Source organism: Monodon monoceros, unplaced genomic scaffold (genome assembly GCF_005190385.1).
Source record: "Monodon monoceros isolate NGI ecotype Baffin Bay Population unplaced genomic scaffold, NGI_Narwhal_1 Super_Scaffold_3, whole genome shotgun sequence".
NCBI lineage: Eukaryota > Metazoa > Chordata > Mammalia > Artiodactyla > Monodontidae > Monodon > Monodon monoceros.
The window spans coordinates 2,813,104-2,837,380 of record NW_021703780.1 but is presented as its reverse complement, the minus strand read 5'-3'; the positions used below and the strand labels follow the sequence as shown (position 1 = coordinate 2,837,380).

Below are 24,277 nucleotides of genomic sequence, written 5' to 3'. Positions count from 1 at the left end.
GGATTTTTTGGCTAGTGATAGAAATGTGGTATAAATTGAGGAGATGGTTACACCATTATATGCATTTATGAAAACTCATCAAACTGTACCTTTAAAATGGGTGCAGTTTATTTATGTAAATTATATCTCAATAAGATTGATTTTAAAAACCACAGCAAGATCCTATTTCCTGCCCATAAGAATGACCAAAATTCACGTGACTGTCAATACCAAATGTTAACAAGGGTGCAGAGCAGCTGGAACGTTCACACATTGCCGGTGCATTGCTGGTGCAAGCCTAAAATGGGCTCTTTGAAAAACTTGTTGATTTCTTATAAAATCAAATATACACCTGCCCTATGACCCATCAATTGTACTCTTAGGTATTTACCCCAAAGATATGAGACCATATGTATAAAAAGTCTTGTAGAAGAATGTTTATAGAAGCTTTATTTGTAATAGCAAAACAGACAAACAAAAAAACCTGGAAACAATGTAAATCTGCAGGTGATAGATAAACAGATTGTGGTCTGTGAAATGCTACATTAAATTAGAAGAGGATGAACTGGTGATACATGCAAAACCACACATGATTCTCATAAATATTATGTTGAGTGAATGAAACCAGACACAAAGAGCACGGATGGTGAGTCCGATGGAAGGAAGTTCAAAAACAGGCACGTCTAAGGAAACTGGAGTGTTAGAAATTGGTGTTGCTGAGACAAGGGCATTGACTGAAAGGGGGCATAACGGAAATGTTCTGTATCCTGGTTGCGATGTTGGTTAATTAGGAACACACATTTCTCAAAACCCATCGAACTGTAGATCCAAGCTCTGTGCATTTCACTGTTAGCAAATTTCACCTCAATTAAAAAAAAAATTAATTCAAGGGGTTTCCATTTCCAATAATGGCAGCTAGGAACTTCAGATCAACACAAGTAACTGATGAAAACAAGTAAAAATGCTGAAGCAAATGGTTTAGAAATCTTCTTAAAAGTATCAGAGACCTGATAAAATAGGAACTACCTGGCAAAAATCCAAAGGAATCCAAATCCAAACAGGCCAGAGGGACCTGAACGCAAGAGTTCCTTTTGCCCCGAGGGCTTTTGCTAATTCTGCCCACCGTGGGCCTGGCCTTGGGTGGCCTCTGCAGGCGAGGGTGACAGTCATGAGCCCAGGGTCTACCTGAGCCAGGGGTCTAACCTCAAGTGGAGGGGCCTAATAGACGTCCCTTTGTGAAGCTGGCACCCGGAGGGCAGTGCCTCCTGGCAAGGCTACCCAGAAGTAAACCTACCCCAACAACTACTTCCCTGAGCTACCACACTCATTTTTTTTCTGACATTGTTAAACATTCTTCTGCACACGACTTAATGGAAGCATAACGTTCTTTCTTATGGGAGAACCACAACTATTCCATCAACTTGGACTTAGGCTTTATTTCAATGTTTTAAATGTAGTAAATAATGTCATCGTGTATTACTTCAAAGATAATATTTTACAATTCTATTTCTTAGGGGCAAAAGTCTTAGAAATGCAAATGGGGTCAAAGAGAATGGCCAAATTGCCCTCCCTAAAGATGAGGGCAGTTTACATTCCAACCAGAAGTGTAGGAGCGTGCCACCCTGTGCCCTCCCAGGCTTCATTTATGCCGAAAGTGTTTCCCATATACGAGCTGGGACTTACAATGCCCTTTTACCATTTTACCAGCTGCCATGGTCCTTTTGTACCAAGAAACATCAATACTTTTGAATATGTAGCATAAAACCTAAAAACCTATTATGAACCATTACATAATAGCCAAATTTATCTTCTACCTAAAGATACAACTTTTACCTTTAATAAGAAATAACCCAAACCTGAGAGTACGCGGAGTTTTCACCCACCTCCCCTTCAGCCACTATTACCCTCTCTGCTGTAGCATTTCCCCATGGAAAATTTCTCTACTGAACCTTACCCTCTTGGGAAAAGCAGGCCAACATTTTGTCAGAAGAGCATGTCTTGGGCTTTGCACTTCTGTAATTTCATGCCTTGTTCCTGTCATAAGCTTCTTCTAGCTCCTAAAATTCACTTCCAATTTAGAAGGTAGAAAAGCATTCTCAAGAATGGAAACATAAATATACCCTTCCTCAAATTCCAACTGGAAAAAATAATGATGATTCATGCTGTAGAATGGAATGTTTTAAATTTGGGCATGAATGCTCTCACTTTTCCCAATTGTTTAGAACAATCTCAACAGAAGCATGAAGTTTACCTTACAGCAGGCATTTTATTTTGTTCTTACATTTTCAGACTTAATGAATTAATGGGAGGGAGGTACATTTGTGTAATGGGGGAAGGATCAGAGAGAATCCTATGGTGCTGGGTTGGAATTAGGAAACTATAAGAATGAACTCAGGATTTAAAAAAATTATATTTCCAGCTCTGTCCACTGCAAGGACTAGAAGCAATGACACCCCAGCAGCAAAGAGCACTCCCATTGCCCTGGTCTTGGTTTCTAAATACCATTCTTCCCTAAGAGGAGCCAGGGCTTCTCTGAGAAATGGCAGATTCTAGAAACAGGGCAGGAAAATTACATGGTGAGCTTTGAACATCTCATTATGCCAGAAAGCAAGGAAGTGCCCCCCCAAACAATAGTGATATGTCAGAAGTACAGAGGCTTCCATTGACCAAATCTGGGACAGTTTGAGCATCCACATGACTGACATGGGGAATGTGTGTCACATTTAGAAATGATACTAAACAGGGACGGGGATCCGGATGGGCTGGAGAGCTCTTCTTAATAGAATATAATACCAGTTACTAAATGTAGAAAATCATAGAATTAGAAAATCACCACTGAACAATCACTGTGGTAATAACTGATTCATGCAAGAATGGATACTAAAGTCATGGAGTGATAGACTGTTGTGGAACAGGATACCCATAAAAATCTCATAGGTTACTTATTAATTACAAAAGAAATAAGGGTAACTTTACTGTGGGGAAATCTGGCAGACACCACCTGAATCAGGATACCAAATTATATGAATCATGACACAAGCTACATCACGAACCACCTATTGAGACATTCCCAGAAAGACGCACCATCACTGATGTGGTTTTCATGATTAGAGGTTTACCTGGTTCCAAATATGAAGAAACAATCAGGCAATTCAAATTGAGGGATATTTTATGAAGAAATTGGTCTGAAGTCTTCAAAAATATCAATGTCATGAAAGGTTAAAAAAAAAAAAGACTGGGTTATTGCTCCTTGAATAGATAAAAAGAGACTAAAAAGACATCTCAACGAAATGTGCTTGTGTGATTTTTGGTTGGATCCTGTCTTTGTTCTCAAGGAGACATATGCCAATGTATTTAGGGATAAAGTTTCACAAGGTCTGTAACTTACTCTCAGAAAAGAGAGAGACAGCAAATATTGAAAACATAAACATTTGGTGAGTCCACGTGCAGGGTGTATCGATATTCATTGTACTGTTCATGCAAATTCTCTGCAGGTTTTAAGTTCTAAAAAAATAATTCAGAGGAAAGGAAACATATCTAACAAAAATTATATAAAAGTCATATGAGCTTTGGAAATGTATTTATGAATTTATGAATAGGATTGCACCGTGTACTTTGTTCCTATTGAATATCACACATGTTTTCTAAGCAGTATATTAACTCAGTGACATGTATTTACATTTTACAAGAAAGTAAAAAAGGCTATAATTAGATGAACAAATTGTGCAACCATTATAGAAGTAATGAACAGAAAACACTGTTTAGTACTTCCGAGGAGACTAATTTTTAAATGGCCCCAGCTATATTTTTATCTAATTGTTTTCAATCCTCCTATTTTATTTTCATTTTTTATTACACAAAATTTAGCTACTTACTCACTGTCACTTGGACATTCTAAGGGTCTAATATCAGCTAGGTTGTAAGCAAGTCTGAATGTTCCGTAACGTCACTGTCCTCCTGCCTTGGAGTTTCCTATCTCCAAATAGAAAGTAAGAGGTAGAAATTAGTTTTAAATTTCTGTTCATTTTCTACTAATTACAAAATCATACACTATGTGATATTCCTACCCGGAGAAGAGAAGAGTGAGAGTCTTAACTCTTTCCCACTCACCGTTTCCTCTTCCTTTTCTCTGGCCTCAGGTGACCCGGCAAGCGTCGGGTATGATTTATGACTCCTTGGATCCAGCCTGGGTCACCTGGAACAGCCGGCCATAAACTGTTCACTGGTGCTTTTCTTTCTTCTTTTAACAAGTTTACCTTTCATTATTCATATTATTGGGTTTTCTGCTTTCTTAATTACTTTATTGAAGTGTGATTTACGTATCATAAAATTCACCCATCGTAAGTGTACAATTCAACTACGTGTTTGGAAACTTAATGAGTTGTTCAAAATGTTTTTGAACCTTTCCATCACCCCAGTACGATTCTGTTTACAGTTAATGCCTGTTCCTGCTCTCAGCCTCAGGCAACCTAAATCTACTTCCTGTGTCTATAGATGTGCCTTTTCTGGACATTCCATGCAAATGGAACTTTACAGTATACGGCCTTTGTTTCTGGCTTTTTTCTCTTAGCACAATGTTTTTGTTTATCCAGCTTGTAGCAGGGATTAGTGCTTCATTCCTTTTTATTGTTGAGTAGTATTGCATTTGAGTGGGTATATCAATTACCTTTCTCCATTCACTGAATCCATTGCTGGACATTTGGGTGGTTTCCAGTTTGGGGCTGTTGTGAATAATGCGGCTGTGAACATTTGCATGCGAGGCTTTGTGTGTTCAAATGTTTTCATTTCTCTTGGGAAGATACCTGGGAGAAGAATTGTTAGGTCATATGGGGAATAACTTTTTAAGGAACTATTTCCCAAGGCAGCTGCACCATTTTACACTCCCTCCGACCTTTGTGCTGAGGGTTCCCGTCACTCCACACCCTTACCAGCATTTCCTTTCTGCTGCCTTTTTATTATAGCTCTTCTGGCGGGTGTGAAATGTTATTTAATTGTGATTTTAACTTTCATCTCTATAATGACAGATTTCGGAGCATTTTTTATGTGCATATTAACTTCTTTTATTTATCTTCCTTGGTAAGCTAGCCTTCAAATCTCTTGTCCATTTGTAAAATTGGGTTGTCATCATATTGTTGATTTGTAAGAGTTTGTTTCAGGATATGAGTCGTTTATCAAATATCAAAGTCGTTTATCAAAATGATTTCACAGTATTTTCTCCAAGTCTGTAGCTTGTCTTTCCATTTTCCTATGGTGTCTTTTGAAGAGCAGATTTTGAATTTTGGTGAAGTGCAGTGTATCAGTTTTTGCTCTCACCAATCATGCTCAGTGGTGCTTTTTGAAAGGAAGAAAATTCAGTAGCTATGTGGATAACAGGGATGCCTTTCACCTGCATTTTGGTGTTTGTGAAGATTGCTCCACTTGTGTGTGTAGACGTTTAAGAACCCTTGTTCTGAGACATTCCGAATGCTGTGCACACGCAGAAACCGTTAGCATTGTCCAGGCTGCTTTGGACGCCGACCAGCACACAGAGTCACTGGCAATGCCTGCCTCGCCTGCTCCTATGACAGCACGGTCTCTTGCTGGTCAATGTCCCTTGAAAAGCATCACAATTTCTATGGCTCTGTGGAATGCTGTTTTCCTGAGGTTAGTTTTTTTTGTTTTTTTTTTTTACGGTACGCGGGCCTCTCACTGATGTGGCCTCTCCGGTTGCGGAGCACAGGCTCCGGACGCGCAGGCTCAGCGGCCATGGCTCACGGGCCCAGCCGCTCCGCGGTATGTGGGATCCTCCCGGACCAGGGCACGAACCCGTGTCCCCTGCATCGGCAGGCGGACGCTCAACCGCTGCGCCACCGGGGAAGCCCCTGAGGTGAGTATTTTTAAAAAAGGTTTGCAATTCCAGAATATGAGGGCAATCCAGGAAAAGTACCGCTGGGGCTGCTTCTAGCCTCACTGTGAATTTTTCCACGCCTTAGAGCGGGGGTCCCTGTTAGGAACGGGGCCACACAGCAGGAGGTGAGTGGCGGGCGAGCGAGCAAAGCTTCATCTGCCGCTCCCCATGGCTCCCCATCGCTCGCGTTTCTGCCTGAACCCTCCCCCACTCCCCGGGTCCCTGGAAAAATTGTCTTCCACGAAACCCATCCCTGGTGCCAAAAAAGGTTGGGGACCGCTGCCTTAGAGCATCTTTAAAGATGTTCCAGTGATTTTTATGGGTATGGACAGAGGGTGCTGAGGCTAGGTGGGTAGACCACAGTGGGTACGCATGCACTACCTGTTCTTCTTGGTGGTCAATATTGTACCAGGCTGCTTGTCCTCTGTGCCACCAGAAGCTAGAAATAGTGTGACACAGCAGAACTGCACTTCTGTCGTTGAATATTAGAAGACAAGTAGCATGGGTTCTTTTAATTGACTTTTCCTTTAGGACAAATAGACATAATTGAAAACCTTCTCTCTAGTAATCAAGTGACAGATACTTATTGAATACACATTGTGCACGAAACTTATCTGCGTGCGATGACTTCCAACCTGGACCTCTCCCCTGAAGCCTAGGTTTCTATATCACAACCTGTTCAACTCGGATGTCTAATAGACCTGTCAAACACTGAGGGCCTGACGTTTACCCCCAGAGTTACTCCTCCCATGACCTTCTCCATCCCAGTCAATGTCAACTCTCCTTCACGTGCTCAGGAAAAAAGATGGAAAGTCATCCTTTCCTACCATCTTTCCTTCACTCCCTGTATCCAATCCATCATAAATCCTAGAGTTTCTAAATGGAATATGAAATCCTGGATGAGATTCCAACAGAGAAAAGGGACATTAGGGAAGAACTCATTAAGTCTGAATAAAGTATGGAGTTTAGTTCATAATAATGTATCAGCATTGATTCATTCATTGTGACAAGTGTACTATACCCATGTAAGAGGTTAAAAATCCAGGAAATTGGGTGCAGAGCATAGGGGGACTCTCTGCTATCCTTTCACTTTTTACCTTTTCTGTAGATCTTAAACTACTCTAATATAAAAAAAATTATTAAGGAAATATGCAAAGGAGCAGTTTCTGCTGACTTCTAGCTGATTAGAGCCTGCGGCTGGTTTGCTGGAGCTGAGGGAACAGAAAGTCTGCTTCCACTGATTGGATGGTCTGGGTAGAGGGTACTGTCAAATTAGCCGAAGGCCATACACATGGTTTTCTTTGGGTGTGGGGATTGGTCACCTTATCAGTACTTTTTCACAGTTTAATTACTCCAAGGAAAATTGATAACCTCAAATAAGTTCAGTCTTTTCATAACAATTGTGTCACATAATTTATCTTTCACAAATACATAATATTGTTTAGGTATTCTTCCTGAAGAGCAAAGTTCTCTAATCCTAGAAAAATACCTAACGTTTGGCTTTTTAAAGATCTTGCTATAATTCTTTATATGCTACTCAAGATGAAAACGTATTTTTATTTTATATGGAATACATTGATCTGAATTAAAAATAAGGACTTTTTTTTAGAAAAGCAAGAGGGCACTAGAGACTGGTGTTGGGTTAGGGAGTGGAGGGGTTGGCAAAGGCTCTGAAGAGGTGAAAGTTAAAGAATTGCAGGATCGCTTGTATTATTAGTTTGATTTTCTGGGGAATCAAGGCTTTATGCAACTTCAGTAAATCTAGGCATCCACTGCTGTTGGGATCAGGCAGGTGGTTTGCCGGCACTGGATTCTCTTTCCTTGGCCTGTGATGGAAGGCAGGGGAAGGCAGAGTGTCGCTTGTAGGGAGAGTTTATTATTGTTCTTGTGACTCCCCTTCATGCCTGTGCCTTTGAACTTTCCCTGCAGCTGTAAACAGCTGGAGATGTTGCAAATAATTTTAAGGACTTGCAGAGTGCTTTGGCCATCAGAAGCTCTCTCCATCTGTAGTTGGACGTGTTCAAAGTGTAAGGCGGGCAAAAAAGGTGGCTGTGCGGTTCCCTCACCTAAACCCTCTGGCTGGAAGCGTGCCCTAAATGCCAAGTCTGAAATGGGCAGGAGAGCAGGGCGTCTGATGGCAAAGACAAATGCAGCGTTGTAGTCCTGAGTGTGTTGCCACCCTGACGGGACAAGAAGGTGAAGGTGATATTTCATCCACTGTTACGGTCTGTCCTCTCCTTACCTGACCTCTGAAATGGAGCCATCAGCTTTGAAAAGCCTGGTGTCTAAAATTAATATTCTTCCCCATCTGACTAAGAAGGCAACAGCTGAGCAACATGAGATCAAGGACCATCTGAGTTTAAACAGGGGCTCAAAGTGGCATTTGAGAGAGAGGATACTTCCTCTCAGAGTGGACACTTGTCTTTTCAGAAGACTTACTCTGACAGTGAGTCAAGACTTTTACCAGGGAATTGCACAGTTGTTTTGAACTCTGCAAACTCCCTTTTATCTGCTGGAACTTATACTCTGCACTTGGAATGGTCTGGACCCCAGCATGTCCTCCTATAAATGGTAATTACTCTTATTTTCTGTCTTTCTACATCACCGTAAACAACAAGTTGTACCAAACTCCAGGTAGAGCCTAACGTTTAATATTTTCTCTGCAAAATTTTTATATCTTGGACCCAAGCTTTTGTTTTAATATGCTAATTTTATGTGGCTTCCTGAGCCAACTTGAATACCATCTACAGTTACATATTAGATTTTAGTTGTAGTTTGTCTTAGACGTAGTCATGAAATCCTTATTTTAATAATAACTGTTTTCAGGGCAAATTGTAAGAACACTGATGACGGTCTATGGTGTATTTTACAGAGCTCTGGCTGACCCTGCTTACATTTGAATGTGTTTAAATGTAAGGTCTTTGTGTGGTTCAGTAGAAGTTTGTAGAGCATTGGATTTTAAATAATTTGTAACTCAAGGTATTATTTTTACTAGCTGAGTTGAGAAAATGAAAGACGACGTTTCGTGGAGCTAATTACAGATGATTTCAAATTGAGAAAAAGCTGGAAGAAGCAATTTCCAGAAGATCTCCAGCAGGGGGCCTTAGGAGGGAACTGGCCACAAGTTCTCATCAGTCTCCCCTAATGATCAGGAGATGCCCAGGCACATACATACGCGTGGATCTTTAGTATCAGAGCAGTAGAACAGGTATTACCTACATTTGTGAGGGAAGTATTGCAAGGAAAGCACAAGGGTGTGAAACCTTTGGTACTTAGCTGCTAATGAGGCTGCAAAGAGAGGTATCTGGGAATCTTAATCTATGTGAGAGGATTATTAGGAAACAAAGTTCTTTTTAAAATAAGCACCAAACAGTTTAAGATGTAGGCAGAGAGGGGCTCTGGAAATGGCTCATTTGGTGGAGAGCACTCCTCCAAGGGCACAGAATTCCCGGGGGGAGCGCCAGAGAGCCCCTTCCTTACACAGCAAGCCCTTCCCACCAGGGCCAGGAGGAGCAAAACCAGCAAATCCAGTTAAACCCAGAGAAACTTTGTATCCCATACTTGTACGAGCCATTTAACATAAACTTAACATAAACACTTATTTTAGGTAATGAGGGAAAATTGTAGTTGCCCAGTGAAACTTAAGGTGGCGTCTTACTGTTTGCTTTTGTAGAAAAAAGTGGGGAAAGAAACCTTTTTCCTTTCAGAGTTTCAGCATTTGAAACTTAGTATTGATATTTGCATTTCTCTTCCTAATTTTGGGTCCCTTCTGTTTAAATAGAAGCGACTTCTAAATTCGCAGTGGTCATTTTCCCACAGAGTCAAATGTGTGAGTCGGTGATGAGAACTCTGTTTCTCCTCCTTGCAGTCAAGGGGAAGGCAGACTCAGAAGTCACGACTGCATCCTGATTTACAAATCGGAGGCGGAGGGGCACGAACACCACACACCAGGCAGGAACTTAGCCGGACTCACCAGCAAGATGCTGAAAGTGAAGCGGCTGGAAGAAATCAGCACGTGTTACCATGGTGACCAGCTGGAGAAAATGGCCTTTTTTCAGTGCATGGAAGAGGTGGAGAAAGTGAAGTGTATTCTGGAAGAAAGTTCTAGTGAACAGGATTCGAAATCTGGGAAGAGTGAGGTAACTGTGCTAATTTAGGCTCCTGAAAAGTGTCAGTTCTACTTTATCTTTTCTCACATAAAGCAATACCTGTTGCCATTTATACGACCGTTTTCTGACTCTGTTTGGTCACTTGTGTAGAGTTAAGGAAACTTCATGAACAGGCAAACTTCCATTTTGTTTCATGGAGGTTTACATATAGGTGGGTGTAGGAAGTCATTAGGAGGCCTTTGAACGTGCACCCCTCCCTTGCAGGCAGCTCCTCAGCCCGGTGGCTGGTTTACAGGTTACGATGGTGAACGTATGGAAACACACATTGCTTAGGAAGGATGGTTTAAAAGGATGGGTTTGGGCATGAAATCCAGAGAAGCACTGCGAGGGCCACAATTGCCCTGCAGAAGTTTCTAATTTCTTCAGGACCCTGAGGTCCTCGCTGTTGACAGTGGCGGTCAGAGTCAGGGACAAGCCCTTGCCGCTGGCACACCTCGTGCAGAGCCCCATTCTGGCCACTTGCTCTTTGGGGCAGTTACTAAACCAGCCCCGGGGCTGCCTGTCTGAATAGTGGGGCCGTAGCTGTTGGAACATTGAATGTATGTAAAGCACTCAGCACAGGCTGTCACCAGGGTAGGCGTTCAGTAGTTGTCAGCCGGCAGCACCCCGTCCCGTCTGAGCTCGCTGGGTCTCCCTCACCATCCACGGAGCACCCTTCCTGCCCGCCTGGCGTGGGCCTCGCTCTAGCACCTGCAATTGTTTGGAACTTGTTTGTCACCCTTCTCTGGATGCCCTCCTCAACGTCAGGACTTCACATTCACTCCACCTTGCATTCTTGGCTGCTTTCCTGGTCACGGCACCGAATAGGCACCAAGAATGTTTGCGGAACGAACAGGTCTATTTACGTGAGTCCTGCATTCTGGTTGAGGGCTGGGGATCATTATTTTCAATAATCAGAGCAAGTGATTCTTAGGTAGGTTTGGGGTACGTCCCTCTTTGTCTGGCTACTGTTCTGAAAACCCCTGTCCAGGTAGGAAGGGCATTTCTAACGATGCAGTAGACAATGAACTAAAGCTGTTAGATGTAAGGGGCGGAGGACTCTTTTCATCGTGAATGTGTAAAATGTACTGGATAGAAGAAACGAGTCAGGTGGAAACGTGGGTGTTTTGAGACTCCACTTTCCTGATGAGCTAACATCTTGTTCAGCAAACACCAAGAAGAAACTTCCACGGGCAAAATTTAAGTCAGATATGACGGCTTCCTCATTAGAGCTGCTTACAATACAAATGAATACAAATGAATGAAATCTTCTGTTCACTGATTTCTGTAGAACAGAGGAGACACAATATTCTTACAGGATAACTGTGAAATAACCAACTACTGGCAATAGTTTCTACGAATTTGATTATGTTTCCAGGACTGTTTTTCTTCAGGTTCTGTGATATAATTTTTGTAAGTAGAGGCCGTATCTTTAAAGAGCGAAATGGTGCTTAGCAGAAACATGAACATTTTTAGGAAGAATTGTTTTTGTGATGAACTGCTCCAGAATATTAGAAATCAAATGACTAGGAAGTTAAATATTTTAGGATATTTTTGAGGGAAGCACTGAGAATGTTGTTCCTCAGAGACCCTAGAAGAACGTCCTTTGTGATTGGTCTGATGTCCCCTGTGTCACCTGGGCCCTGGCGTGGACCCTGCGGTCACTGCTGTGTGGAAGGTGGGGAGGAATGACCGTGTGTCCCATTCAGTTTCTTCTTGGTAAATGGCTCAAGGCCCAGAGATGTCGGCAATCTCCCCGGCTCTCTGTCTCGCCTTGTGGAGGACGGATGGGCACATGGTCGGGAGGTGCGGAGCTCTTCTCTCTGTGTCTGCCAAGGCCCAGGCCCCGGCCCCGGCCCCGGCCCCGGAGGCCCTCGCTCGCCCAGTGGGAGGATGCACGGGCGGCCAGCAGGCCTGGCAGGGGTGGGCAAGGAGGGCCTTCCAGCGGCTCGGATGTCCTCCGGAATGCAGACGGAGCTAGACTGACTCGGCTCAAACTCCTGCTGGGCCACGGGAGATCTTCACAACACCACACCCTCCTCCCAGGAACCATAAAAATGCTCGCATCATTTTCCCACCTGGCCCCCTTTCTCTTTACCCCTCCTCTCCTTGAGAAGCTTAGCTCAGCTAACCGTAGTCGAGACCCTCCCTGCAGTGCACTGACAAGAATTTACACTGAATTTCAGACACTCGAGTGACACGCAAACTGTTCTGAAGGCTTGAGGCTCAGTTTCTTTCTAGAAGAGTCTTTTCTCTCCTAAGAGGAAAAAATTATCTATGCATCCAACAACTTATGTTTGTTAACATAGTTTGGTGAAGCCCAGATTCTTCTTTTCCTGCTCTTAACCAGGTTTTTCTATTTCACTCATTTTTCTTCCTCTGGGTTTATTTTGAACTGCCTTCTTTTCCTCTGCTTTATTTTTTGTTGAATTGATTAAATTCCACATACTCTACTTTTCTACTATGTTTTGTTCGTTTTGTTTTCCAACTTTCCTTTTGATTCTGTTTTCAGTTGACTTTTCTCATTCTTTTATATTCCAAAGGCTGTTCAAAATCACCTAAATAGTGTAGAATTTTAAAGGCTTTTAGCAGATACACTATAATAAACTAGATCTAAAGCCACATAATATGGTGTTGAAATAAAGTAAAACTTAAATAACTAATGTGGCACATATGAGTGATGAGTTTAATAGCTACTGTGTATGTACCATTAACTTGTAAATGATAACGGCTCTCATAACTATAATTAGTATTACTTTTACACAGTCAAATCCAGGTTTTCCTCTTTTGTTCATTCTCTATTAGCTATATAAATAAGACCTGTGCTGCATTTCCCTCAGATCTAATTTGCTGTTTTGATACACACACACAAACACACACACACATTCTCTTTGCTTAATGGAAGGCCAAGGAGCTTCTGTTCTCAGACAACCCGAGGCCAAATCCCCACGGGTTCCGTCCGCCTTCCTTGGCCCGCCCCCATTTGCTGTATGCATCCCTGCCTTTTGTGCCCGGGGTTAACTGTGCTCATCTCCTGTCCTCTGGTTTCCCCCGCTTTCCTGACACCCCTAGCCCCCTACCCTCCACCCCCAGGCGTGGTCCCGAGGGGAGGGTAGAAGTGAGGATGGCCCCAAGGGGTCGGGATCACAGCCCCTGGAATGTTTAACCGCTCCAAATGCTCCAAAGACCAAACAGAACAAGATAGCCCTCAACAGGATGTGAACAGACTGGAGTGGGTTGGGGCAAAGCGTGATGGCAGTTGGCACATTTGATCGCAGGTGGCCTTTCCTGCCTAACCGCTATGAAATTGGACCCTCAGCGGCAGTCACGGTGACTATAACTTAGGTCTCAGAATAGCGTAGCTGCGGGTGGAGGGGTTGTGATGTTTAGGGCTGCGTGTCCCCACCGCGTCTCTGTGCTCCTCGCCGGACCGCGAGGGCAGGAGAAAGCTGCCTGGCGGCGGTCCAGTTTCCGTGGTGCTAATTGTCCTTGAACTGGAGACGAGCGCATTCTCAGGGGTGTCACTTGTCGCCAGCCCGTCTCCCTCTGCCGCTGCACCTGTTTCAGATCTGTCACACGGGCCATCCTATCTTCTCCTTTTAAAGAGGCAGATTGCCCGCTGATGGCGTAACTGGAAGAGTCTCCCTTGGGGCCCTGCAGAGCCCTGCGGCTGGGCAACGTCTCCTGCTCAGAGTAGAGTTTTGCTTGGGAACGTGCTCGCGCTGGGTCGGGGAGGGAAGGCGGGGATGGACTTCTCACTTAGAAGAAAAGACGTCTGGATCGTAGGCAGCGTGTGCCTTCTCTCGTCTCCCATCCTCTGGCGTGTGCTCCGGTCCGTGATGACACGGGGAGGTCGCAGACAGGCGCCTGCCCTTGAGGACACGCAGGTAGTAACGTCGTCACTTTTAACTGTGGCGGATCTGTGTTACTGTCCTATTTGAGTGTTTCCAGCCAGGGAGTGGGCTTGCCCTGCAGAGGGGAGGCATGTCCCGTCTCAGTCCTCGCCCAGGATGGCCGCCTTGGGGGTTGGGATGAGGAGAGGCAGGTGGCACACTTCATATGTCAATCTCTCCACCAACTTTCGGGGAATCTGGAGACAGCCATCCCTGACGTGCACTATTTTGGTCTGTGAGAGCTAAGAATAATGTCAGCATCTCTTCTTCTCTTACCTCTTATGTGACTTAGGAAAACAAAACAGCACAAAAGCAAAGCATCGTTTCCCCTTACAAAGAAGTCTATGCAAAAGCAGTGTCTGAAGAGTGATCACCTCTTCTGACAAAGCTACCGAGCACGGCCTTCCGTGTTTTTTCCTTTGAACCGTTGCCCCATGGTGCCTTTCCTGTGATGCCGTAGCTGTTCTAGGAATGGAATTCTGTCAGGAAAACAGTGGAATTCTGTAAGAATTCAGATTCTAAGGATTTTGGCTCTTCCCGATAGAGGGTATTCATATCTGGGAAATCAGTTCTTTCTACATATTTAACTCTTTTATCAATTAGCATAGATGAATTATTTTTAAGACGATATAAGGCAGTTTAGCAAATACTACAGGGAGCGTGTTGGATCCTTGTTCCCACAGGAAGTGGACTGACAACAGCGTCCCCCGTCTTTCTCATCACCATCTCCCCCATTCCAGGGACCCCTCCCATGAAACCTTAATACCACAGATGCACTGTATTCATGTTCGTGTATTATAGGTGTATCTGTGCTTTGCACATAAGAAGAGTAAGATTTTTTTCACCCCTCCTAAAGAATTAATTTTTACCTCCTTGGATATTCCCTGTATTGAAAATGCCTTAATTTATGGTTAAAAAATTTCTGCAGGGGAGTTGGGTGATATATCCCTATACCTGCATATAAACGCCTGATTTATATCTTATTCAACAAGAAACCACCATGGGGACTTCCCTGGCGGTCCAGTGGTTAAGCCTCCGCGCTTCCAACGCAGGGGGCCCAGGTTTGATCCCTGGTCAGGGAACTAGGATCCCACGTGCCACGTGGCACGGCCAAAGCCAAAACAAAACCAAACAAAAGCAAACAAGAAACTACGAGCTCTTCGTCCTGGTGGTGCGCAGAGGACCCAGAACTCAAGGAGTCAGGCTTTCATGGTGGCCCTGCGCCTGTCCACGCACCTGACACGATATCTGTCGCTGTTGCCCAGGCGTCAATCATTTTTGGCTGTTGAACACACCTCCAATGGGAAACACTGCGCTTTCATCATGCACGTGGAAAAGAATGGGTTACTCCCCCGGCTATGAGACATGGCCTCCAAGTGTTTCCCAGAGGAGAGGCTGACAGATAGCTGGGCTAATTAGGAGTGCTTTGGGTGTGTTTTTTTTTTTAAGTTTTTTAAATTAATTAATTAATTAATTTATTTATTTTTGGCCGGGTTGGGTCTTCGTTGCTGCGCGTGGACTTTCTCTAGTTGCAGCGAGCGGGGGCTACTCTTTGTTGTGGTGCGCAGGCTTTTCACTGTGGTGGCTCCTCTTGTTGTGGAGCATGGGCTCTAGGCACACAGGCTTCAGTAGTTGTGGCACGTGGGCTCAGTAGTTGTGGCTCACGGGCTTAGTTGCTCTGTGGCATGTGGGATCTTCCCGGACCAGGGCTCAAACCCATGTCCCCTGCATTGGCAGGAGCATTCTTAACCACTGCGCCACCAGGGAAGTCCCTGGAATCATGTTTTTGATGTGCTTATTCTAGATTTTCAAATACACAATAACATACACATATATAAATTTTAAAAAGGGTTTGTTAGTTCACAACCGAAAATCATCCCAAACCCCTAGTAAGGAGGTGATGCCACGTCAGCCGCTGGACGCTGGCCTCAGGGCGCTGTGTCCAGGTCTTTGTCCTGGGCCACTGGACACTTTGGGCTTTATTTCTCACTTTCTGCCCCAAACATAGAGATGATAACAAAGATGGGGGGGGGTGATAAGCAGACAGCAGTGGAGAGAAGAGAGGCCCAAAGTCTCCGCTCTGGACACAGACACATAGAAAACCCCTAACAGGTCAAATTCAGCCAGTGCCCCTCGCGTGCTGGCCCCGGTTCTCCCTGCCATCGCTCCTGAGGTCCCAGCGGGAAGCGGCGCCGAGTCAGGAGCTCGAGTGCAGAAGCTGGGATTGTCCTGGGAATTGACTTCAGGGAGTGGGGGTGGGAGCGGGGGCGGGGCCCGGGGGTGTGGAACAAGGGAGTGCCGAAGGCTGCATAGCCCCCTGCCACTCCAAGGGCCGTCCGCAGGGTGACAAACCCCCAGCATTTTCAGTTGCGTGCGGGTGAACCGCACCCGTCATTTACAACTTTTGATCAGGGAGAGACGTCTGATTGGCTAGTCCATTGACTGTGTGCAAACGACAGGCTGCCAGCCCAGACCTGCGGCGTGAGCGTGGCTCCTGGCTTCGTGCACCCGGGATCCCAAGGAGCGCAGGCCACTGTGGCGTTTCCACGATGGATGGGATGTTAAAGGAGGTCAGGGGCCTGGGAAGCATAGCTCCCGAGAGACCTTGGAGGTCAGCTGACCCAGGTCCTTCTCTGAGGGAACTCAAAGCCCATGAGAGGTAAAGGGGGCCTGTCCCAGGGTCGCTGCATCGAGACTGTCCTTTCCCCACATCCAGCCACGTCCAGGTCAGAGACCGCCTTCTTCACAGGGGCCTGGGCCACCCTAGGCGAGGTCGCTGTCAAGTTCCTGCTGGCCGTTCCCACGCGGACCTGGCACAGCAGCCATGGGGCAGCCCCTGGATCAGCGGGCAGAGATCCTGCAGGCCCCTCGCAGGGTGGCTGACCGTCAGCCGGGCCCTGGCCTCTGGCCTTGGTGCCACCTCTTCCTGACTTCCCTGTTCTCCGGCTGCTGCACTGGGAACAACACCCCAGGCCTCAAGCTGGGAGCTGGGCTCTGTGTGACAAGGAGCCCGTTAGAAGCTCAGGTCGTGACGGGGTAGACTGATGCCCGGTCCGTGGTCAGGAGTCAGGAAATTCTGAAAAGAGGCATAGATCAGGCTGGAAGTGAGGGGTGTGTGAGCCCAACTTCTGGTTTGTCTAGTGGACCTTTAGCTTGTAGGGTTTGCATTCCAAATGTGAGCAGTGATCACGGATGTCACCTTTCCTTTCCTTATGTTTGTTACATCGTTTAGGGCTTATCCAAACTAAATTAGGATAGGAGTAAGTGTAGAAATGAATTATAAAGATAAGATTTTAATTCTTTTTTTTTTTTTTTCTGTGTCCCAAAGAAAGTTCTCTACCTTCTGTACAATGTAGACGCTTTATGATGGTGCATCCCCTTCCAGCCATACGATTCTAAGTTGAGTTGTGCTGTGTTTGGGGTATGGCAGGGCACAGGTGGAGCCCTGGGATGTTGACCGTGGAGATCTGACAGGCAGACTGTCAACCCCTGCCATGAGCTGCTCTACCCTGGGCCTGTCCCAGGGCACCTGTCAGTTCCGGGGCCCGCGTCCAGCTTGGGTGTCTTTGAGTCCAATGTATATATGGTTTGCAGGATGTTTCCCCAACCTGAAAGGGGTTTGAGCGCCCTCGGATGCCAGGGGACAGGAGGGGAGGTAGCAGGAAGTGAAGAGTTTACGCGGAGCTTCCAAGTCTCCCAGAATCTGCCGAAGAACCTGGCCCTCCCCTGAATCTCTCAGGCCTCTACAGTTCTCGGGAGAGAGCTTTAGAAAGCACCACGGGTGTGGCCTCAGAAGACACTTATCACGCTGTCCAGCCTGAACCCTAAGGAGGGTCCCAACAGCCCCGGGGGTTTTCACAAATGGTCCAGAGAAGGAGAGGCTGGGCCAGCCAAGGGGAACACGTGATGAATCTACGCTGTCCAGCTCTGTCTTTCCCTGGGACCAGCAGTTCTCAAAGTGAGGTCCCTGAACCCACCAGGGGACCCTAAGACTCTTCTAGAGGTCTGCACGGTCAAAACTATTTTCTGTTCTATTCTAACATTTTTGCTTTTTGCACTGTCTTGACATCTGCACTAGTGACAAAAAGGCAGTGGTGGGTAAAACTGTCGGCACCTCCACACAAAATCAGGCCGTGGCACCAGGGTGTACTAGTAACCACAGCACTTTTCACCGCCAGACACTCAAAGCTTTAGTTTTCGTTTTTTAAAGAGCCGGGTTTCCTTAAGAATGTACTTGGTGAAGCAGGAATATAAACGCATTTAATCAGCCTGTAGCGGAGTCTAAGAATTCATGTAAATCTTTGTGCCTAGATTCTATATTAATTTACTCAGTGAAGAATCACTGAGCTCCCACTGAATGAAGAATTTCCGGTAATCGTTGCCGAATGCAACTCCGTTTGGAGGGCAGACACTTGAGACCCAAGGACCAGAGCAGTTTCCCTTACTGATGGTCACTGATGATCTCAAAAAGAGGCAGAATCTGATGAAACGAGATCATTTATTTAAAGGGTACACATGGTCTGCAGCTCAACACGCCTACACAGAGATGTTTATGTCAGGGTCTTCCTTTAGACTACTTGGCGATCTCTACTTATTTCGAAATTTAAAAATGGATAACGACAAGCGTAAGGGCTCATTTCTTCCCAACCTTCCGGAATGAGCATGTTTAATTGGATGGGATAATATAGGTAAGTTTCTATATTCTTAAGGCTGTGTTTGCACTTTACCTGCTTAGGATTTATGCTTTAAACTAGGGTCTGTGTATTTACCTATTTTATTTAACAAACATGTAAATGGCCCTCACTGTGCGCCAGACCCTGTTTCAGGCACTTTACGGATATGAACTCACGTAAACCTTGTGGGCACTACTTCAATCAGCTCTAAGGATGGTAGGACCGCTAGCACCTATGTTGTGTTTGTCACGTTCCCGGCACTGCGCTGAGCACTTTTCATCCCAGTTGACCCTCACGATGACCCCATGAATTGGGCACAGTTATCATCTGTTTTGCAGATGACTAAACTGAGGTCAGGGACTTGCCCAAAGTTACGCAACTATGTACCACGACAGCACACGAAACAGAGAGCTAGGTTTATTTGTAGACCATTTAACTGGAATTTATTTTTCAGAAATCAAGCATTAAGTATTTGAAAACCACCTCTGATGAATTTTCTAAGGACAGTTTGTATTATCTTCACATTATCTGAAATACATTTCACCTTTGGTGATTGTTTTGTTCGGTTGTTCTATTCCTTAATGCAGGGGTCCCCAACCCCCGGGCCTTGGCCCGGTACCAGTCAGTGGCCTGTTAGGAACCAGGCCGCACAGCAGGAGGTGGGGGGAGGGGCGGGCGAGCGAAGCTCCATCTGTATTTACAGCCGCTCCCCATCCTCGCTTTACCACCTGAGCTCCACCTCCTGTCAGCATTATGGTGAGTTGTATAATTATTTCATTATATATTACAATGCAATAGCAATAGAAATAAAGTGCACAGTAAATGTAATACGCTTGAATCATCCCGAAACCATCCCCCCTCCCCCACCCACATCTGTGGAAAAATTGTCTTCCACGAAACTGGTCCCTGGTGCCAAAGAGGTTGGAGACCACTGCCTCAATGCAAACGCAGCCAGACTGGGTAGATAGACGAAAACGGGCTAGTTTCTTTTTCTCAGCAAATTGAGGCTCTTCTCTGGAACCAATGTAACAGTGACCTCCAGTGGGAAGAAGTTACAAAAGTTACTGCAGCCCTGCCATGAGGCCAGAGCAGCTCTGGGTAATCCAGTTGGTTTTTAAAAATTGTTTAAGTAATTAATGATTTAACTGAACTATAGTTTGGTTACAATATTAACTTCAGGTGTACCACATAGTGATTCAATGTTTTTATAGGTTATACTCCATTTAAAGTTATTACAAAATAGTGGCTATGTTTCTCTGTGCTGTAGAATATATCCTTGTTGCTTACCTGTTTTATACATAGTAGTTTGTTAATTCCATACCCCTTATTTGCCCCTCCCCCTTCTCCCTCCCCTTTCATAACCACTAGTTTGTTTTCTATGTCTGAGAGTCTGTTTCTGTTTTGCATATCCATTCATTTGTATTATTTTTTTAGATCCCACATATAAGTGGTATCTTACAGCATTTGTCATTCTCTGACTTATTTCACTAAACATAATACCCTCTAGGTCCATCCATGTTGTTTCAAATGGCATTATTTCATTCTTTTTTAAGGCTGAGTGATACTCCATTGCATATATATACTACATCCTCTTTACCCATTTATCTCTTGAGGGACGCTTGGCTTGCTTCCATATCTTGGCTATTGTAAAAATAATGCAATTATGAACATTGGGGTGCATGTATCTTTTCGAATTAGTGTTTTTGTTTTCTTTGGCTATATACCCAGGAGTGGGATTACAGGATCATATGGTAGCTATATTTTTAGCTTTTTGAGGAATCTCCATACTGTTTCCCACAGTGGCTGCACCAGTTTACATTCTCACCCTTCCAACTGTTGAAACCAATGTCTTGAGGCTGCCATCAGCCTGTTCTCAGCCTGTGATTCATGGACAGAGGAGAAGCCAGGAAACAAAACATTGGAACTAATGATTTTCTCAAACATATAACAAGGCTGCAAAATTATACACTAAATGCTGTCTGTCAGCATGCCATAAGATACTTAATTTGTTTATTATACAATACACGACAGTTTCTATACTCTCTGTACTTTATTAATCATAGTTAAGCCCTGACTATTGAATGGAATTGAGTTTCCACTAAAGATAGTGGATGATAGATCAGGAAGGTGGACAATCCAGGACTCTCTGGTTTAGCTTTTACAGTAGAATTGATACGTGGTAGTTTTGCAGGTGCTTGTACTTAATAGTGAGGCGCTACAAGGTGAGCCGTTTTTACTGTGCACATAGTTTAGTGTAAGACCACAAGCTTGGATTTCATTTCTGCCTTTTGCTGCCTTTATGACCCCGAGCATATTATTCAGCCTCTCTCACCTACTTCCTCTTCTGGGGTTAACAATACCGACCCCACAGGGTTGTTGTGTAAAGCAGTTAACACAGTGCTTGGCATAGAGAGAGGGCACCACAGACAAAGCAGTAAATGTTTATCATTAGCAGCAGCTGAGCCTTTGCACAGCACTGGTGTCTCTTCTGCGGCCTGTGACCTCTTTCCTGCTGAGAGCCCCGCACTCCAGGTCCCGAGGGACTTTTCCCCTCTACTGTCTTTCTACCCAGAATTTCCTTTCAGGTTTCCTGGTGACTCTGGGTTGGAAACCTCAGTGATCTTGACCTCACTGTCTTGTACTATTGACCCTTCCTTCCATTGTCACATCCTGTCAAACACCAAATTCTGGGCGTGACTTCTTGAAAGGTTTCTTACATCTGGGATGATGGCAGAATGGGTTGGTATTTCTCTCACTGTCATCCAAGGATGTGTACAGATAAGATGCGTGATCGTCAGAGATCCCAAGGCAGGGAACAGCACTCCATCCAGGCTGCACGAATCCCCTCTCAAGAGGCCCAACTAGTCACAGGACTAGTTGGGAACGTGACTTGGAAAATCACCAAATGCTTAATGGTGGGGTTGTGTTATTTGCAAAACCCAGAAAGATTTAGCAACATGGGCTTAATAGAACGTGAGAGAAAGCAGGACTATTTATTTTACTGAACATGTTTTCCAACATGACATGGGAGTGGGGCAGTGCACAGGTAGTTCAAGCCTGACATAGCTAGAGTTTACAAAGATTTATAAACCCTCAAATTAGAACAATTATGATCACCGGTGTGATAAAAGGGCAGGAGGGATTCCATTGGTGTCCTGTCAGGGACCTTTGTCTCTTGATATTTCAAATGGTGATTGACCAGACCCCACTGAGCCAGCTGTTGGATACCCTGGGGGAAGCTGCGCTCTCCACCTCCCCACCCTCTGTCCCTTGGCCCAAGCTCAGTGGGCCACACAGAGTTTATTACAAAACTGTGTATTCTGATGAAATTCTCTGGGGATTAGAGGGAAGAGTGGACAGTCACCTGTCATGATGTCTGCAGCGTCAGCTTGTCCGCCAGCAGATGACGACTTAAACTGAAGCCCGTCAGCCCATTTCCAGTTATTCTATTTTAATATTATGCGTTTGCACGATCAACATCATCTTACGTGGGATTATTAATATTATTCCCAACACATAATACTGGAAATTCTCAATGCACGTTAGAACATTAAAGGCTCTGAGAGGTCCCGCTGATAAAACAACAACAACAAAGCCGTTTTTAACCAGGCACATGGGAAGCATTCAATAAACGTTAACTCATATCTGAAATGTTATTAGTATTATTTATCCTAAGAGCTTTCAAAGTTTATTTGACCACTGAAGTCTCTGTTTCCTGACTCATATCCATATCGCAGGGTGCCACCAGGTGCACCTGTGGGAAGGCTGGTTTAGAGAAAACCGATTAATGACTTGGGTATCAGAGACCCAGATTCAAATTCCCGTGGGAGCCCTTACCAGCTGTGTGACCTGAGTCTCCATCCATGGTTCACCAAAGTGGTGTAATGATGCCAACCTCGCAGGAGAAGTTGGAGGATGAAATGAGCTAATCCACCTGTTAGCAAGTGGCTTGGTGCCTGGCACAGAGATGTGACCCAAATGTAACTTCTGTTCCCACTTTTTTACCTTTCACCACACCTTTCCTCATTCTCTCTCCTCTCCTGTGTCTTTTGGGATCCTTCTGTCCTTCAAGGTCAGATTCAAATCCCAGCACAGTTGATTCTAATCCGACCTCCCCAGTTTGCACTGACTACATCATCCTGTAAGTACACCGTTTAAGTACCCTGTACCGTTTGTGTGGGTAGTCTTGATGCCCTTTCTGGTAGTTACTCAGGTTTGGCCTCTGCTCCTAAAAAGCTGGTGCTCCTTCCCCATGGGGATCGTCCCCTGTATTTCTTTGTATCCTTCACAGCACCTGTATTACGCATGTCCATTTTCATTTGTGTTCTAGTTATTACCAGCGCAGTTTAGGGACAGTTTCGTATTTTAAGCCTTTGAAGTGAGGATAATTATTAGTATACTTATTTCACATATTCAAACAAAGTAACGAGTAGGGCAAAGCTCCAAATAGCAGAATATTTGGAGTAATATTGGTGCTGGAATTTTCCCCACGAGTTCCAAGAGGATGGGCTTGAATGAAATTTGAATCATTTCTAGACTGGCAGAGTCGACTTTGAGAGGTCGGTGTGATCTGATACACCCGGGCTTTCTTCATTCACCCACGGATCAGAGTGTCCATAGGAACAGGACACCTGTAGCTCTGGCTGCCTTTTGCCTCTTTCTCTCAAGTCAAAATTTGTCTATCAGCTTTGTTCTCTGAAGTGGCTCTCATCAAACTGAGTGAAACGTGTTTACAATTATGGCCAAGAGGCCTTGTATGGATCCTGAATTCCATTTTGAGATTATCCAAGAAAGAGTAAGTTAATCTGAACAGTTTTTGTTTGTTTATGTATTCTAATCTTTGACAGTTGCTGCTTTACATTTTACGAAGATGGTCATTCACCACAAACTGGACTTCTTTGTACTCAAAGAGTGGTCCATGGCTCGCCAGCATCACCTGGGAGCTGGTTAGAGATGCAGACTATCAGGTCCCACCCAGACCTGCTGGGTAGGAATCTGCATTTGAACAAGGTTCCTGCTCATGTGCGCATTAAAGCGTAAGAAACAATAGAATGTTTGTTATCTTCTGCAATTGAAAAATGAAGGGTTAATTAAAGTTTAGTGTAAAAACATGCTGAAAGAAAAACATTTACTACCACAGTTGTGAATAATGCTTACATACTATATACATACATATACACACAAACATATCCAGAATGCCTGTGTATATATGTGTGTGCGTGTGTGTGTATATAGTGTATATATTCTTCCAGGAGTCTGTCAGGCTGTTTCTTGGGAACCAGGCAAAATCCTTTCTTGAACATTTTAAGAGCATATTTTCCTTGATAAAATAAATATGTCTAATAATAGTTCTTTCCATTAGATTTCCCAGCAGACAAAATACAAAACTTGTACTGTGGCCAGTTAGATAAGCTGGGGTGAGGGACGTGTGAGGTGCTGGGCGTGGCCTGTCTCCCTGTGAAGGTCACTGGGCCTCTCAGATGGGTCTGGACCCCGAGCTCCTCGCCCATTGGAAAGGTGGTGGCCCGTGATGAGCCACTGTGTCATGGAAAGTCCTTGGTCTGCCCTTGTCTGCGGAGCAGCAGGTCTACTTAGCAGTGTGCTGAGTAAAGGGGCAATCCGTGAGATTCACCTTGTGACTGAGTCCCTTTTGCGGGCTTTCTAGTGTGTAGACATGAGCGCGTGTGTGCGGAGCGG

General features: G+C 44.7%; 1 protein-coding gene across 1 annotated transcript in view; it reads left to right on the top strand.

The window, feature by feature from the left end:
* Positions 1-8,286: 8,286 nt before the first annotated feature.
* MYLK4 (myosin light chain kinase family member 4) overlaps positions 8,287-24,277 on the top strand; it is a 69,989-nt gene continuing 53,998 nt past the window's right edge. Inside the window, exons 1-2 of the mRNA XM_029243962.1 lie at positions 8,287-8,437; positions 9,735-10,005. Coding sequence (XP_029099795.1) covers positions 8,421-8,437; positions 9,735-10,005 — 288 coding nt within the window. The 5' untranslated portion in view covers positions 8,287-8,420. The remainder of the gene's footprint in view (positions 8,438-9,734; positions 10,006-24,277) is intronic.